The sequence below is a fragment of the Falco naumanni genome, chromosome 1 (assembly GCF_017639655.2).
Source record: "Falco naumanni isolate bFalNau1 chromosome 1, bFalNau1.pat, whole genome shotgun sequence".
Taxonomy (NCBI): domain Eukaryota; kingdom Metazoa; phylum Chordata; class Aves; order Falconiformes; family Falconidae; genus Falco; species Falco naumanni.
The window spans coordinates 40,569,267-40,586,474 of NC_054054.1; the positions used below are offsets into that span (position 1 = coordinate 40,569,267).

The 17,208-nt window shown below is 45.0% G+C and overlaps 1 protein-coding gene across 5 annotated transcripts in view; it reads left to right on the top strand.

The window, feature by feature from the left end:
* SLC4A11 (solute carrier family 4 member 11) overlaps positions 1-17,208 on the top strand; it is a 97,039-nt gene that overhangs the window by 15,782 nt on the left and 64,049 nt on the right. For 4 of the 5 annotated variants that reach the window (XM_040590902.1, XM_040590883.1, XM_040590893.1 and 1 more), the window contains exons 2-3: positions 1,947-1,997; positions 13,969-14,121. In XM_040590902.1, the coding sequence (XP_040446836.1) occupies positions 1,947-1,997; positions 13,969-14,121 (204 nt within the window). Of the gene's footprint in view, positions 1-1,491; positions 1,768-1,946; positions 1,998-13,968; positions 14,122-17,208 lie in introns of those variants that run through there. The other variant, XM_040590919.1, reaches the window with a different exon arrangement.

Below are 17,208 nucleotides of genomic sequence, written 5' to 3' on the forward strand. Positions count from 1 at the left end.
CTCTGAATTTGTGTTCATAGGGCATTATCAACCCATAGAAATAGGTGTGTTAAAGAAAAAGCAGACAGTGTCTCACTTTGCCTAGTGAAGGTTGAGCATGTTGCTTCAGTCTTCCTCAGAAGTCATAATAAAAATGAGAAATTGATATACCATCCTGATGGGAATGTCAGTTCCTTGGGTAATCCATCTGCCTAGGCATATTTTGTTTGTTGCTCTGAAATACGTAAATGCAATCATTACACAATAAGAGCCTCTTTATAAAACTTTCCTTTGATCATTAGCATGCTAATCGGTCTGGATGGATCTTCTCCTTCCCTTCCAGGTGGAGGGAAACAATTGACTCGTGTAATGGGTGCCCCTTGGCCACTGTGCATTTGTTCCTTCAACCCATTGTTCTGGGATGAACTTGGAACATTGTGTTTCTTTCTTGGACCAGACACTTGAATTGCCCTCGGGTTTGTGGTGTGTTTTTTTTGTTTGTTTTGGTGTTTGTTTTTTTTTATGGTCATCCGAGTGCTGTCTGCACTGAAAGATCGGAGCCACGCTGGGCTGTGACAAGTGTTAGGGTTGGAAGGTGCTACCGTCAGTGATGTGACTTGTATCCGTCTTGCGCACAAAGGCTCCCGGTGGACAGTGATGAATTATGATGCTTGAAATGTGGCATACTGTGAAAGGGGAAAAAAAAAAAAGCACATAACCTGTAAGCCAAAAGTTATGGGGTAGAGAAAGGGTCTTTGGGAAACTGTCTCATACCTCAAACGAAAAGCAGGAAGCCTAATCTGTAGAACAATAAAGCAGGCAAAACCTCTTTCCTTGTTGGCCCAAATTCATCCCAGGCTTGCGTAGGTAACATTTGATTAGCCTAATGAAGTGGGGAAAGACAGAACAAATCTATTCCTCTTTTTGATTGCATTTTGGCTGGGAAGAAGCATATAAAGAGGCAGCATCTAGTAGCAGATTTTGAAGGGGCTGCTTGGGTGACTTTTGCTCAAGGCTTGTAATAGCACTCTGTTAGCTCATCATAAAATGGAGCGTACACCTGTACAGAAAAGCTGCTGCTTCTAGCCCACGCAGTCTGAACTGTCAGATATTGTTAGTATCAAAACCAACCAGGCTGGGTTTGGGTACCAGACTTTGATCACACCTGAAAGCAGTAGCTCCTGTGATGTTTGAACATCTCTTTGCATGGCAAATACCCAGTTTGCCAGCAGTTAATTGCAGAACTGACTCACTACATAAGAAAGCATGTTCCATAATGAATCTTGGGGATTCAGTCCTGGTGTTGCTGTGTTTGGGGGTTTGCTCTTGGTCAGAGTTATTTCCCGCTTGTGGCTTCCTCATGAGACCCTGTTGGTGCAGATGGGGTTTGCTGCAGGACCCCAGCTCCGGAAGCGGGCCAAGGAGGGCTACAGTGTTCTGGTGCTTATCATCAAGTGCCAAGCACTGTTTTGGGATATCCTAATGATTAGGAGCAGCAGAATAGGATGTGAAATGCTGTTCCCATCTAAGCTGTGTTGTTTTTTCTAAATTAAACTGCTGCATTTTAGATGAGCATAAGCTACAACCTGGACTTCATTATGGCTTACGTTTATTGATAAAAGCCTTTAGATGCTTAGCTTGTATTATTTTTGGATGCATTTGTTCAGGTTTGATAGGTCACTGAGATAGATGATCAGGCTTGTCCTGACCTTAGTCTTGCTGTTTTGTGGTCCCAGCCTGAGACTGCTTAACTTTTTTTTTCAGGCAGTGACTCTATAGGATGTTCTGGTAAATGCTGAAGTCAATAAGCAAAAGATTAAAGTTGCCACATCTGGCAGAATTGGGTGCCTGCAGTATTTTGGGACTGGCTTTCTGCTGTAATCCAGGCTAACAGCGAGTTTAGCAGCAAGGTCAAGATATTCAGCATCTTGATGATTCTTATGTTTCCTCTCTTTCTGTCTTTTTAGAGTCTCCACCAGCAGCGATGTCAAGAAATGGATACTTCTTTGAAGAGAGTGGCAAGTATTATTTGACTGTTTTGTACATAGTGTTGCTTTATTGGAGGGAGAGTTGCACTACGGGGTTAGCTGAGAACTTGAAACGGGTGATAGGAAAACCATTTAGCTTAAGCAGCATGCAAAGACAGCCTTGCACAGTGATTGTGTAATCTTGTACTGGAAGCAGACTCTGCGTTTTTAAGTCCTTTAGATGTTCTAGATATTCAAAACAGTAAATAATCATCTTCATGTTGTCATCTGTGACTATTCTGGGTGGCTCCTTGTTTTTCAAGTTCTCTCATGTTTTCCTGTAATACAGGCTGGCAGGTGTATTTGCTTGTCTTTTTCTAGAGTGGAGATAATGTGTAGGTGTCAAATCCCTTTGGAGACAACCTGCCAAGAGCATCAGGAAAATGTTGGATGGCTCTGGTAAATACATCTTTCAGTGCAAAGTGCTTGCTAAGATTTTATTTTTTTTCTTTGAAGCAAGGTTAAGTTGTGGCATTTGGCAACTTTTATCATCTGTCTCAACAAAGGTGGCTGAGCTCTTAGAGATACTGTACTGATAAAGGGCCAAAGTATCGCACAACCAGACTTGAAGTGCAGTGAAGTCCCAAATTCTCTACTGATTTTGGAGTAATGGCGTGTGTGAAGGTTGTTAAGCAGAGACCAGCCTGAGAGTTCTGCTCAAGATCAACCTCTTGAGGATGTAGTCTCTAAGGGCCTGAGGCTTTTTGCCCTTGGGGGAAGGTGTAGTGCTTGGAGTATTCAGGTCTTCCAAATGGTGAGAGCAGAAGACTAGAATGTTCCAGTTACTTTGGCCTGTAGATGCTTGTGGCTGTCACAAGGCTCATCCTTCTTGTTGCAGGGGACTAAGTCTCAGGTTAACATTTGGGAAGGGTGAAGCTGAATGTCTGCCAGACATCAGCTGCAGTAGATCCAGCATTGCTATTGCCAGTGCTTCCTTTGGCACTGGCTCGCTTGCCTTCCCTGAAAGCGTAATATGGATCCAATTTCTAGGAGTAAAAGGGTGAAACTGGAAGCAAGTACTCTCATCTCTAGGAAGGGGTCTTTTCAGAAGGCTGGGTTGAGTTGCAGGAGGGGCAGAAATACATGCCAGACCTCAAGGAGGTTTTCTGAAGGCATGAGGTTTGGGTAGCCCTGCTCCTACCTTCCCTGGCTTGTTTGTAGCCCCTTGGGATGTCCCTGTCCTTTCCTTAGTACTGGGAATGTAAGAAGGTGAACCAGGTTGGGACCTGGAGAGATGATTAAGCCTCCAGCTTTTGGCTGAGAGAAGTGTAAGGGCTTGGGGAAAAATACTGCTGTTCTTGGAGGAAGGACAAAGGTGGCTGTCTCTTGGAGCTACCTGCTTCACCCCAAGATCTCCTGCCACAGGGAACACAAGTGCAGCTGGCTGTCCTAGCATCTTACGTAGGAAAGCTCTACATGCCCCTTTCTAGGACTCTGTCTTCTTCAAACTGTCCAAACAAAACACACAAAAAACCAACTGAAAAGCAGATGTGTTTTTAGAGCACATACTTGTAGTTGTGGCATTCCCTGTGCAAAGCTCTTCTATAAGATATGCTTTTTTTTCAACTTGGTGCCATGGCAGTGAGGGTTTATTTCTGCCCTATTTGTGTTATTACTCAGCTTCCTCCTTTATCTTAAGGAGACAGAACCTCAGAGCTACTGTTAAATAAGGACTTCATGAAACTGTGTATGCTTCTTTCCTATTGTGCTTCTGCATGTTTTGGGGGAACGAGGGAAGGCTGCCTGCAAGTTCCTCTTCAGCCTGCATGTGGTATTGAATGCTGTATTAATTGTGATTGAAAATACAGTGGATTTCTTGGTTATTTCACGCTCAAATCTGCTGTCATTCTCATTCCTCATTACAAACTGACCTTTTCTAAAAGTTCAGTTGCCGCTGAGTGATGAGTCACCTTCTGCTGCCTGATTGCTTGTGTGTTCCTGTGCAGAATATACAGACAGCACATCTCAGGGCTTGCTAGTGTGAATATTCACATTTCTCTGTGAGGCAGTGCTTTGGCACTCTGTGTGGAAGTTTCATGCACTCAGATTCTTGAAGACTTACTCAAAAACTTAATCAGGGCTAGAGGAAACTGCAGAGAAAGAAGTTACCTCTTCACATAGTTTCAATACTACTTGTTTTGATATGGAGCTATGTAGTCATTAAGCTGTTTCTTGGCACCACTTGTCCAGATCTGCTAGTCCATTGTGGAGACCAGGAGATGCTCTTGCCCCACCTTTAAAATAATAATAAAAAAACCCCCACCAACCCACTAAGCTGTGTGTTGGGGAGGGCAAAGAAAAAAAACAACCAACCTCTTCATCTGATTCCTTTAGCATTTGGTTTCCTCCCCCCCTGCTCAATAGAGAAACATTGAGAAACATCTTTTGATGCTGTTGCTCTTTGCAGTTGAGCTTTTTGCTTATCTTCTCCGAGATCTTGCATATACATATGGTTTTCTGTATCCTTAGTAATTGGGATGTTTTTGTTTCTGACCATATCTGAGTCTCTGTTCAGAGACTGTGTCTGCCTTTGCCAGTTCACTCTTTTCTTACCCTTGTTGTGCTCTTAATAGCAGCTGCAGCAATGTTAAAACTTCAAAGCTGAGACTGCAGTTTTAGGTTAAACCATTGTAGTGAGGGTAATCTTGGCTGCAAGCCAAAAGCACTGCTTTGTAAGAGTCTCCTTTTTGTTGTTCATAAAAACTTACTGAAGTAATTAATAATTTGTAGCTCTGTTAATTGCTGAGGAAAGCCTGGGAATGATTTTTCTAGTGAATGGATGTTAATATCATAGAATCATTTAGTTTGGAAAAGATGTCTGAGATCAGGTCCAACTGTTAACCCAGGACCGCTATGTCCATCAGTAAACCCTGTTGCTAAGTACTGCATGTATGTGTTTTTTAAATGCTTCCAGGGATATGACTGATATGAATGATATGACTATTCTGGAAGCTCAGAGGGTTGTTATGGTCCAAACCATGTACCAACCTATTTGTTAACTTCTTAACTGGCTAAAAATTTGGAGAGTTATTCAAAGGAATCCATGTTTTTTAGCTACAAGTTCCAGTTTCCAGCATACTCTGGTCTTCCTCTATTGCTGGAAGAACTTGACTGAAAGCTGCTTTTCTGGCCCTTGGTGCATTGAGGAAGGGTAAACACTTGCAATATGACTGGGGAGAAAAAAATAATCTGTTTAGTAGCTTGCTTTACAGAGGTAACATTAAGAGGAAAAATAAGTAGGTAAGTTTGTGCTTGCCCAGTTAGAAGTTTCTGATGGACAGTGTGGTGGCAGCAGGTATGATGGCAGCTGTTGGCCATGTTCTGTTTGCAGCCTATATACATCATTATGATAGTTGTCTTCTGACACATCTTGCTGATGAAAATCCATGTGTTTATTCCTTTTGTGTCTGTGGAACAAGCCTCTTGTACAAGCAAATAAACAAAACCTGGCACAGCTCAGTAATACTTGGTGTCCCCCCTGCCCTGCCCCATGAGTAGGCTGTGTGTTGAAGTCATTTGAATCTTCAGCAATGTTTTGTCAAATGAGTGGTGCTTTTGGCAAATTTAAGTGACTAATGAGATGATTGTGTAGAGCCAATGCAAACCTGAAGATAATTGGAGTCCTGAAGAAATGCAGCTTGGTAATCAATGTTCAGAATAACTACTCATCAAGCCCCACATTGTCTCTTGGCTGTCAGGCTCCTGCATCCTCTTTGGTGGTGGTGGGGAAGTATCCAGCGCTTGCTACAAGTAGATTAGCTCTAAAGGCATTGCTATTAGCTTCAAGTGATTAAATTCTGCTAGTGTATGATGAGCTTCTTATCAGAGAAAGTTCTTGGGTCAGTTAAGACGCAAAATCGGAGGCTTTATAGTTCCTTTTGCAAAATCTAAATGAAGGAGTCCCAGTATAGTGCTGGGGATATCTGAATTGTTGCATTGTTTTAAAGCTGGCTCAACAGATATTGCAGCATAAATTTTTGTCTTCCTCAGCAAATCCCTCACTGCTTGGTCTTCTCTGACTTATTAATTGGTTTTGCTGGCACAATAAATTGCAGCTGTGTTGAAGGGCTCCAAGGCCCCAGTCTGGCTTGGGATGATTTGATACATTTTATCTGGTCGTTCTTGTTTTTCAGTTTGCAGTTCTGTTTGGTAAGTGTGCTGTGGGGGTTTTTCTTCTTTAAATTTGTCTTTATCTTAGAATCGGTAGCTTAACTAGGAGATTAATCAAAATGTCTTTGTGGAACAAATCCTTTGCAATGGGTTTCCCCTGATGAGATGCTCAGTTTACCGAGAGGAGAAGCACTACTGCTACCTATGGAGAACCTTAGAGGGGGTGGCTTGCAGATCTCTTGCAAATTTCTGAGAACTGACTATCAGGAGGCTTACAATAAAATGAACACTCCTGATTTCTGTGAGTTCTGGTACAGAACTGAAGTTCCACGTGCTGCTGTGTTTTGTAAAAACAAAACAATAAATAAAAACAAAGCCTCACTGAATTACTTGGATTATTCACAACATTTCCTAGAAATCTGGCTGCAAAATACAATACTGGAATTAATTCAAAAGTGCCTGGGTGTTGGATTTTTTTGTAGCAGATCAGTTCTTTCAGTTCTGTTATAAATTATTAGTGAAGTAGCAGGGGAAATTTTGTTTCCATCTGGTTCTTGGTGAACAAAAGACTGACTTGAAATAGGGTTGGAAACATGTGACTGAAGCTGTGGCTGACCAGTAGTGGAGGCATGTGTTACTTAAAGGATGCGGGTCTGGTCTTGGTGACTCACCTGCTAGACACTTTCTACCTCTTGTGTAAAAAAAAAAAAAAAAAAAAAAAAAAAAAAAAAAGGATGCTGTGGTTTAATCTGTGGTCTTGAAGCACTCTGAAAGTTTAGGTAATGGATTGACATCTCTACAGAGGGTGGTCATTAGTCCAAAAGGCTGCAGATCCACACCTGATGGGCTCCCAGTGATGCTCAAGAGCTAAGAAGCATCACCCAACACTTCCCCAGCTCTTCTGCCCCTTATGCTAGTCGCGGAGGGGCTGGGATTGGAGGACACTTGTCTAAATCCCATCTAGATGACCCAGAGAAGACACTGATCTTACCTGTGCCAAACCATAATATTTGCCTTAATAAAAGAGGTCTTCTAACAAAAGTGTGGGAGGTAAGCTCTGGACCTCTCTTGCCAATGAGCTGTCAGCAGTGAACCCTCAGCAGTCCAACAACGCGGTCTGTGGACAACCCCTACACCTCCCACCAGTTGTCTTCTCCTGTGCTGGCATAAGCCACGTCCACGTGGCTGCCTGCTGCACGACAGGTAAATCTTCAGACAGAAATAGCAAGCCTTGCCAGGGTATCTCTTGACTATGAACTAAAGGAAAAGCTTAAAATCCTAGCAAGCATCTAGCTGTATGTAGAACTGCTTTATTTAATCATCATGGCTTGAATTTTTAATTTGGGGGAAGACATCTTTGCAAAATGTGACTTGATAGCAGCCTTTGGAGGGTGTTGCTTTGTGGCTACAGCACTGCAATTGTTCTTGTCTGAAATGGAGTAATTTTTTAGCAAGGGAGAAATTTTTCACGATCACTTTTCAGACTCCAGTAAGTCAAAACAATAAGTAACCCCCGAACTTTGAAGTTTAACCTCAACAGGAACATGTAAAATTTAGGCAAATATTTACCCCAAAGATGCTGTTCTATCAATACGATTGCACTCTTTTTGTCTGAAAAAGGAGAGCTATTTTGGTAAGTAGGTGATTATGCTGAAATCAGCATATAAGATGTGATCAGAGGTTTGCCTTGGTTAGTGTGTGTGTGAGTAGGATGCTCTTTAAAACCTTTTATTTTTCTAAAATACTGTGCAGATTGGAGAACTGATAACACTTGCACAAAGTTCTTCCTAGTCTCCCCTGAATCCTTCGATCACAGTATCCCTGCCAATATTAACTGTAAGGTTATCTAACCTTTGGAGGCAACATGAATCTGTGTTTTTATGCAGAGTGTAAAGGTCAAAATGGAGGTGGAGGCTCCATTATTAATTGAGTTTCCTTTTGCACCCAGCGTTGGGGATTTAGGTATTTTCTGAGTGACGCAGTGAATCTGCAAGCCTGCAGTACTTGGGAACAAAGCAAGCCCTCTGATAGCTTAAAGCTCAGGCTGATCACTTAAGCTCAGGTTAATTAAAACCTCATGCCTTTCATGAAAATTAGCATCTATTGTTAGAGCAAGTTGAAAATTCACAAGTAGAAAAAACAGATGAAGTTGATTATTCTTTTTTAACTTAATGCTAGTATCATGACTAGATTTTAGGCAGATACAGGACTTAATTCTCTCTTGAGTGCCTTAAGACTGTCTTACAGCTGAGCACTGGGATGCTGAAAGAACCAGACCTGATTATAGGATAATGCCTATGTCCCAGTTGATGCCCCCTTACCTTTACAAGCTATTGAAAATGTATTATTATTGATTCTGTTGTCCTTCTGTACTTGACCTGTAATTCTTCTGAGAAAGTGGATGCAAATAGCTCTTGGACTCTTCCAAAACAAGCCAACTCCTACCCTTGATGGTCTGACTGCAGCAGAGCTTGCTATTTGACTGTGTGGGGTTTATGGCTTGAAACTCTTAAGAGTTGGTGGATTTCAGTTCTGAATGGATCGGGATCAGTGACAAAAATATTTAAAGCAGTGATGTTAGGAAAAGCAAAGGCTTTCCATCTGGGGCAAAATGCCTGAGTTGGCTGAGTCCAGCAGGAGCACAGTACATGCCGTTGTTGCTATGTTCTGGCAAGGTGGCCACAAGTGCTGTTTTGCAAAAGCAGTGAAAAGGACTGTCCTGCAATTTACTGCCTTCTGAGCCTAAAAAAGCCACTTGAGAAATCTGAAATGGCTTTTAGCATGGCTAGCTGATAGTGCCGGATTATTAATTGTATGAGCTCAAAAGAACTCTTTTAATGTAACTTCAGCCCTCTGACTTTTTGAAGAGACTTTGTGGGAGGGGGCAACTTCTTCTGAAGAGGAGGAGATGCCATCCCATGGTTCTAGAAGCTGGGGCTTGGATTTAGCTAAGAAAATAGGCAGTGTTGTGCAAACAGGTGCTGTGAATGAGAACTTTTTCCAGATTTGTAGTGTAGACTACCTTGGAAGTTGAGGGTAAAAATCTGTGGTTTCCAGAAAATTGTTTTGAATATTCAGACTGTTAACATAGCATAAATGTGGTCCTTCAGAAATAAAGCCAGCATTTTTTGCAGAGACTTGGCAGAGGACAATACCTTTTGACGAGCCTTGATTTTTAGCTTTCTTATTCTACCCTGCTAATGTAGCTACATGAATATGTACCCTAACCTCATCCATGTAACTTTTGCTAAGGCAGTAGCAACAATATATCTGCCTAACCAAAAAAATGTGGAGCGCACATATGCCCAGAACCATGCAACATCTGGTAATGCCAAAAGGAAAAATGCCCCATCTCCCCCAGACACCTCCTCCTTGGATGCTTACTCTGGCTTGCCGTGTTAAGCTGAGTCTGCACCGAAGCGTGGGTAGATGCATTTGCACTGCTAATATCCTGGCTAGTGTGTGTGCTTGCAGATGTTGATTAAAATACCATGATCTGCTTTGTCACCTCTGAGGCCCACTGAGAGGTTATGCTGGGGCTGTGTCTGGCATAAGGCTCATAACTGGGGTTTGAGAAGATGTTGTTAGTAATATAGTTGCTTTTCTCCCAGGAAACTGAAAAGATTTTAGTTTTCTTGGAGAAGTCTGCAGCCCCTAGGCTGTAAGTGCTGCTCCCACAGAGCAATTAAGCCTTTCTAGGGAATGTATATGATGAGGCTGAAGTTGTGCTTCCTGCTAACTACTGCTCTGCTGATTTTATTACCCCAGGTGCAGCTGCCACTAAAGCAGTGGTGGGAGAGGTAATGCCCACTCCTATTGCTGCAGCTCAGTTCCCTGCTTTTCCTGACAGAGCCCTGGGCTCTTAAAACTCGGCTCAACAGTGAAACAGCTGCAGGGCAGGCACCTTGTCAGAGTTGTGAAGGGGTTGATAGCAGCAGGACTGGGGAGGTGAAGTGGATCTGAGAAGGTGATGAAAGTAAGGAGAGAAGATGGGGATGCATGTTGAGTTACTGGAGCGAGCAAGACGGGCCTGGGCCAGGCATGAAATTACAGAGGAAGGGGTGATGCTTTAGAGAGGAGTGGCTAGAGAAACTTCATTTTTTGCTTTTTCTTCCCAGCAGCTGCATGAAATGGGCCGATAGCTTATTTTCATGTTGCATAGGATGAGCTGAGGTACAGGAAGACTTAGGGTCAAGGCATCTGCTACTTATGGCTGCGCTGGGCGAAGAGTGGATTTTGTTCCTGCAACACTGAAGGATGGTACTCGCTGTCCTTGGCCTTGTACAGGTTTCGTGCTTTTCCATTTGTCTTTGTTGTGAGATGAGTCCTGCAGGGTGGACTGAGGGGGGATCATCCTGACCTTAAGGTATTCTTCAAAGTACAGAAGGCTGATCTCAGCCAACCGTAGCTCAGCTCTGTACTCTGGCTGCCTACTCGAGTGAAATCTCTTTTCTCTAGTGCTTTTAGAATGTATTTCAGGCTGAAGTAGCACTTCCCATGCGCAGAGGTCTGACTTGCCCTGTCATGTAGCTCATGGCACTTTAGTAAATGCTGCCTTCATATGAAGGCAGCAAACTGCAGTGATAGGGATGGGGGGCATCACTTCAGGAACCTTAAACTCTTCCCCAGTCAATCTGAGGCAGCATGAAAAGGTGTCTAAAACTGCTCTCCACCTCACTGAAGCAGCTGCTCATAGCACAGGCTATAAAGTGTTACCAAGACTGTGCTTTTGTATGGAAACCTGATTGATATTTACACAAATTGTGCAACGGCTACATCGGATCCTGTTCTGAAGTTCTGTAAAACACCAATCAAAACTTTTAGAGGAACTGAATGGCTTCTGCTGTTGCTTGTGGCATCTGCTGCCCTTCAAGCAGCAGGGGTGGCACTCAGTGATCATCAGGCGATGGGGGAAAACAGCTGCCAGGGCTGGAGGCAGCTATTGAGCCGTGCTCAGAGGGAAGGGAAGATGCATCTGCCGTGCACACAGTTTGAGATGACATCTTCTCACTTTGAGGTGACCCTGTATGTGAACAGGCATGAGTTGCTTGTATTTTAAAATGCCTGGCAGACTAATAGGCTTAGGGATTCAAAACAGGATTGGTTTGAAGCCTTGAGGTGGTTTAGTGACAAAGCAGACACCTGCCCGGGAGTGCAGTTCCTGTATAGCCCAGGTTTGGGATTATTTGCAAGCTGACTGTTTTGTCCGTCCCTTGCCCAAGGGACATGAGGCTCGGCTGCCTTTTGTTCTGCTCTTTCCTCCCCTAAAGAGGGAGGAACAGAGGATGCTTCCCTTGCCAGAGTCCTCGTTGACCTCTGCCCAGCCCTCTGATCTGCTCCACCCTTGCCCTTCTTCCAGCTCCTGTGCTGCTTCTCTCCCATGTACAGCCCTCTCTGCTTTCAGGGCTCACTGCTGCTGCGCTCTTATCAAGCCAGTTTCAGTGGGCTTGAGAGGGGAATAAATAGTTTTCCCTGCTTGACTTTTACCGATTTACCTATCTGTGTCTTAATTGCGTTAAGACAGTGGGAAACAAGTGAGCCATGGTCTCTTGAACTGCGTGTTCAAATAATCTTCCCGCCCCCACCCTTGTGCCTCCTATCTGACCCACTGAGTAAGAAGGATGGAGAAACACAAATGTGTTGTGACAGCTTGCCCGGGGCCGCAATCCTGGATATGGATGAGAAGAAAAAGCCAATATGATGTATTTGAGCCTGCACAGGCTAACTTCTGCTTTACAAGGGCTGTCCAAGCTCCTCTGGCGTCAGGGGGGCTGTCAGCACCGGTGGGTGCTCTGCTTTGCTGTAAAGAGGTTATAGTGTCCATCGTGTATTTTGGAGGAACCAAACCCCAAGTTTGGCACTTTGTTTAGAATTGAGATGCTTGCGTGGGGCTTTGCAGTACTTCTGATGCCAGCAGGCACCCTGTCTGGCTGTTCTGCATCTGTCCAGGACACAGGCTGCCCCTCAATCACAGAATCACAGCATGGTTTGGGTTGGAGGGGACCTTAAAGCCCATCTGGTTCCAACCCCTGCTGTGGGCAGGGACACCTCCCACCAGCCCAGGTTGCTCCAAGCCCCGTCCAGCCTGGCTTGGACGCTGCCAGGGATGGGGCATCTACAGCTGCTCTGGGCAGCCTGTGCCAGTGCCTTACCACCCTCACAGGGAAGATTTTTTTCCTGATATTCAATCTAAATCTCCCCTCTTTCAGTGTAAGGCCATTCTCCCTTGTCTTTGCACATTTTGCCAGCCATTGTGCAGCAGTTTCATACCTGGTGGTGCCCAGAGTGCTGTGATACTTTGGGTATTGTGTTCAGGCGTTTCCTATGCTTTCCTTGCCTCGCTTCTTTCTGGCTGTCTTTGGACAAGTTTCCATTGTGCAGGGATGGAAATAGTTGTCTAAGATCCACCAGCAGAGTGTTTTTGGTGTGTTTTGCAAGCTGTTGGGCAGGCTGGATGGGGACAGCAGCACAGTGGATGCTTTTTCTTGAAGCCTTCGGAGCAGTTCTGATAGGAATAAACCTGAAGCGGTTCTGTCGAGCAGATAGGTTAATCTTACTCCTAATCTCTATTTCGTCTGAGTTGTTTTTGCTGGGTTTCCCACACCTTGGATAAGCAGCTCAGAAGTCACCTGAAGGCTTGAAGCTCCTGCAGCTCCCTTGCACCCTCCTGGGCAGATGCCGAGCACCCGTCGGCACATTGCTCGCGTCAGGAAGCGCTGCAGCCCCTGTCCTGCCTCACTGAGTTCCTGTTTGTGGCCTTCCGGCTCAGGGCTTGTTCTGTGTGGTGGCGAGCTGTTGGCTCAAGATCCCTCCAAGACAGCGTGTGCTGCTTTTAGCTGCTGCTGCTGCCTCTGTTTGCTTATACAAGGCTTTAAAAAAAGGCATCAATATTTTAGTCCCCATTCAAACCTCTGCCTCAAAGCTCACCCTTTTCATTTTACTATAGTGCCTAAAGCAAGCTAATGAAATATATCCCTCCTGCTTCAAATTAGGCATAAAAGACTTGTCAGAAGATGGGTAGAAGCTGCTGAATAATCCTGGTAATGTAAAAATTGACATTCTATAATGTCCCTAATTCTCCTAATTAAACATGATACACAAGCATGCCACAAGAGTCCTCCAGCTGCTTCGTAATAAAATGTTGCAGTGAACCAGCTTGCTGTTGAATGAAGCTAGGTTAAACTCTAATTAGAAGCATTACAAAAGGCTAAGGAGTTGTCCGCTGTAATTAAGAAACTTGCCTCGCTTTCTCGGTGCTGCTGCCTCCAGTGACCTGCTCCTCTACCCCGTGGGGAGCTGCAGGTCTGTCCATCCATATTGGGTGTCTCCTTGGGAACTTTTTTGGTCTCTTTTTTTTTTTTTGCTTTTTTTCTCCACCCCCCCACCCCAGTTTCAAATTGCTGAATAGCAAATGAAACGGCTGTGCAGCCGATGGCTGGAGTTGGGTTTGGGGTGGGCTGGGGCTGTGGTGCACCTCTTGCTTCTGGGTCGCTGCCTGGCAGTTTTATGGCTTCTGATCGCAGTTTTCATCCTGATGTGGTGGGGGTTTGTGGTTTTTTTTTATCTGAGAGGAGCAAGGTGGTGACTCCTGGCTTTGCCGCTCACATCATCGGCTTGGCAGGCGGGCTGGTGTGCCAAGCCCTTGGCCCTTCGGACACCCACCTGTGGCCTAACCCGAGGTGTGCTGGAGCCCATTGTTTATAATTCTCAGCCCTCACCAGACGAGGGCTCTAGGGAAGCCCCCGGGTGCGGCCGAGGCCTGGCTGCGGCCCTGGGTGGCCGTGACCGGTGGGTGCCCCGGCACGGCCCTGCTAACCGCCCCCCCTAACCACCCTCCCCCTCTCCTTGGCAGGGTACCTCAAGTGCGACATGGATGATGGCTGCGAGGCCAAGGAGGAGACGGGGGGCGAGGAGCTCTTTGACGCAGTGAACTCCTCCATCGTCTCAGGTGACAGCATCCGCTTCTTCGTCAATGTCAACCTGGAGGTGCCACCGAATGCCGCTGGTGAGTGTCAACCCCCAGCCCCAAAATGGGGCTACGAGACGCGGTTGTTCCTTACTGAGAAACTTTGAGGAGGTTTTTTGGGAAAAAAAACCTATTAAGTCTGGGTGCTGAGAGGGTCTTCAGCCATCTGCATGCAGTGTTTCAGCTCCTAGTTTGTTTTGCTCTCGCTGCTGTGGCCTGGTTGCTAAAGGAGAGCTACTTTTGGTGAGGAATCAGGGTATTTTTGGCGGTGTAGATAACTGAAATGTGGCTCTTGGGCTTCCCGAGGATTTTAGAGGCTTTTTTGATCTTGTTTTAATTGAAATGCTGGAGGTGAGTTGGAGCTGTGGATTGTCCTGCGTCAGTTTCTGCCCTCTGCAGCAATTGGTAAGAGAAGAAAAAGTGTAGGGGGATTTGGGGGGTTGGACATGCATCCTTTGGGTTTTATCCTCCTGGCTAGAGGTAATCCCTAGACCTGCTGTGTTGAGGCAGACAGCAAAAATGGGGAGAAAACCAGCCTCTCTGATGGAAGTCAGGCCCCCACAGCATGCACCTGAGTCTATAGTACAGGGAGGTGCTGCTGTGTGTCATGCTCCATTTATAAATACAAACTGCCTGCTCTGGGTGAGGTCCCAAGTGCTGTGTTCCCCCAGATATGCTTTAGTAGGATCTGTACCTGCTTCAAGGCAGCTTCATGATGAGGAGGATGATGGTGTTTGCTGGTGGTAGTGCCCACGGTGTGGCGGGTGAGCACGCCAGCGAGAACACACCCCTGGGGCTTCCACCCTCAGGGATATCTAAAATGTTTGCTGTCGAGGGATAAAATCCCTAGATTGCTCTAGAGGTTGCTTTTGCCTCTAGTGTGCCATTTTAACATTTTCTGTGTCTATGCGTATGCTAAATGCTGAAGGAGAAGGGCTAGCAAAACCTGGCTTTGATGCGATGTGTCTAGAAAAATGCAGTCCTGGGACCTGGCAGCAGCCTGGGATTCATTCCAGCAGCTGGAGGGAGCCTGCCTGTGTGGACACTGATTATTTTGAAGATTAAATACACGAGCTTTGGATTTTCCTTGGCATTGCAGTATTGGAGAGTCCTTTAAGTTTCCTCGAAGTTATTTTCAGTTTACAAGCAAACCCCAAGCAATCTGTAGTGAGCAGTTATTGGAAACGGTGATGCAGAATAGGCATGGCCTGGACCTCTGCTGGACTGTCTTGAAGTTTGCTTTTTGAGTCGAAGTGGTGACTCTAACTTAGGGATAATTTCTAGTAATTTTCAAGCCTGCAGTTTTACAAATGCCGTCTTAATTGAAAGATTTAAGGGGAACTGTACTTTGCTATGACAAGCCAGGGCTTAATGCTGTGGGGGTGCATTGCTCAGGGATGAGGAATGCAAGTGCTTGTGGATTCTTTTGCATCCGAAGAGGCTGGCTTTCCTTGTGTGTCCTCCTGGGCTTTTTGTAGGTATTTTCTCTTCCATTCAAAATAGGACAAAAAAAGACTTCCTTATTTCCCTGAAGCACTGATGTTTGCGATGGTGGTATTAGTTGTATCCTTTTTCTTCAGTTGAGATGCTTAGGATTTTTAAGGAAAAATGGACTTTTGGTCTTTTGGAATCCGCTTTTGAATGTAAGGATGGAGGTTTATAAAAAATGGGCTTTGGGTAGAATAGAAGTTCACATTTTCAATAAGGGCAGGTGTGGTGTGAAGTGAGATTTATTTTTTCTTTTTTCCTCGTGACAACATCAAAGTGGTCCATGTAGCCAAAATCCGAATTCTTCCCTGTCAGGCATATAGGATTCCTCAGACTCCAGGTGTTAGTCATCTAGCCTGTCAGCTTTTTCTCAGAGGTGATTTTATCGAAGCATCTTCCAGAGTAGATTTTATAATACTAGACCAGTCTCTGGCTGCAGAGGGTATAGCTGATCCTCAAGGACAGCTGACTTCTGAGGTGGTTGAAAGTGGTTGAGATGACTCCCTTAGCTCTTCTAATGAAAGTAGCCTGAACTGCTGAAAAAATACTCTCTTCACAAGCTTCCTAAGCTCCTTCCAGTAATGACATTTAACTGTGCCATGCCCAGGGTATGTCTGGGAGTGTGCTGTTCCTTGTTTGGCTCTGCAAGGGGACACTTCTCAGAAATGCCTTTGCATCGCTGCTGTTCTCTGGGAGTTTTGTTTTATACTCAAGCTTTGCTTCCCTGGAACAAAACCGTGGAGCTGAGCACTTCCAGTGCTTGTGTCCAGCAAGACAAGCTGAAAAGAAAGGGCCCAAAAAGCAAACACATACCCTAAAAAAAAAAAAAAAAAAAAAAAAAAAAAAAAAAACCACCAAAAAACAACCACAAACAAAACACCTGCAGGTTTTGTCCAGGTAATGCAAGATTCCCCCAGACATCTAGTTTCCAGCCCCCAGGGGAGCTAGTACACCAGGATCCTACAAGGTGTTCTCTGGTGCTCTTTAGACACGGAAGGAAAGCAAGACTGGGAATGACATCTTTCTGTCTTTTTTGTTTTCTCCAAACTGGGTGAAACCTTTGTTTGAGCTGAAGGCTTCCAAGTGCCAGAGGGCTCGATACTGCCCTCGTGTGTCACGCGACCCATTGCAACACTTTCTGGGGCTTGAGCGGTTGCTGCCTGACCAGAGAGGGACTGATCACGGGCCCTCTTCTGCAAAGAGGGCTCTCCAGTACTACTTGTGTTGATTTGCTCCTTAGTGTCAGATGCACTTGCTGCATAAAATACACTTGCTCCGCCTCCAGCAGGAAAAACCTCTAAGGTGACTTGAAACAAAATAGCTGCTCTGTGGTATCTGTGAGTCTCTCTGCCTGTTCTGGTTGTCACGGTTTGGTCTCTTGGCTGATGTGCTGTCCAAATTCTTTCCTGCTGGAGAACTGTTCTGGTGTGCTGCTGTGAGGTTGCTGCCCACCTTAGTTTAGGGCTAAAAGATCCAAAAATCCTAATTGGGAGGGGATGAATTGATACCCAAAGGTCTGGGTGCCGGCAGGCAACATAAATAGAATTACAGATGTGGTGACAGCTTTGCCATTGTCCTGTTGAGCTGGTAATCTCTGTATGATCTACATACAGCTTGCTATGAGCATAATTGGATGCA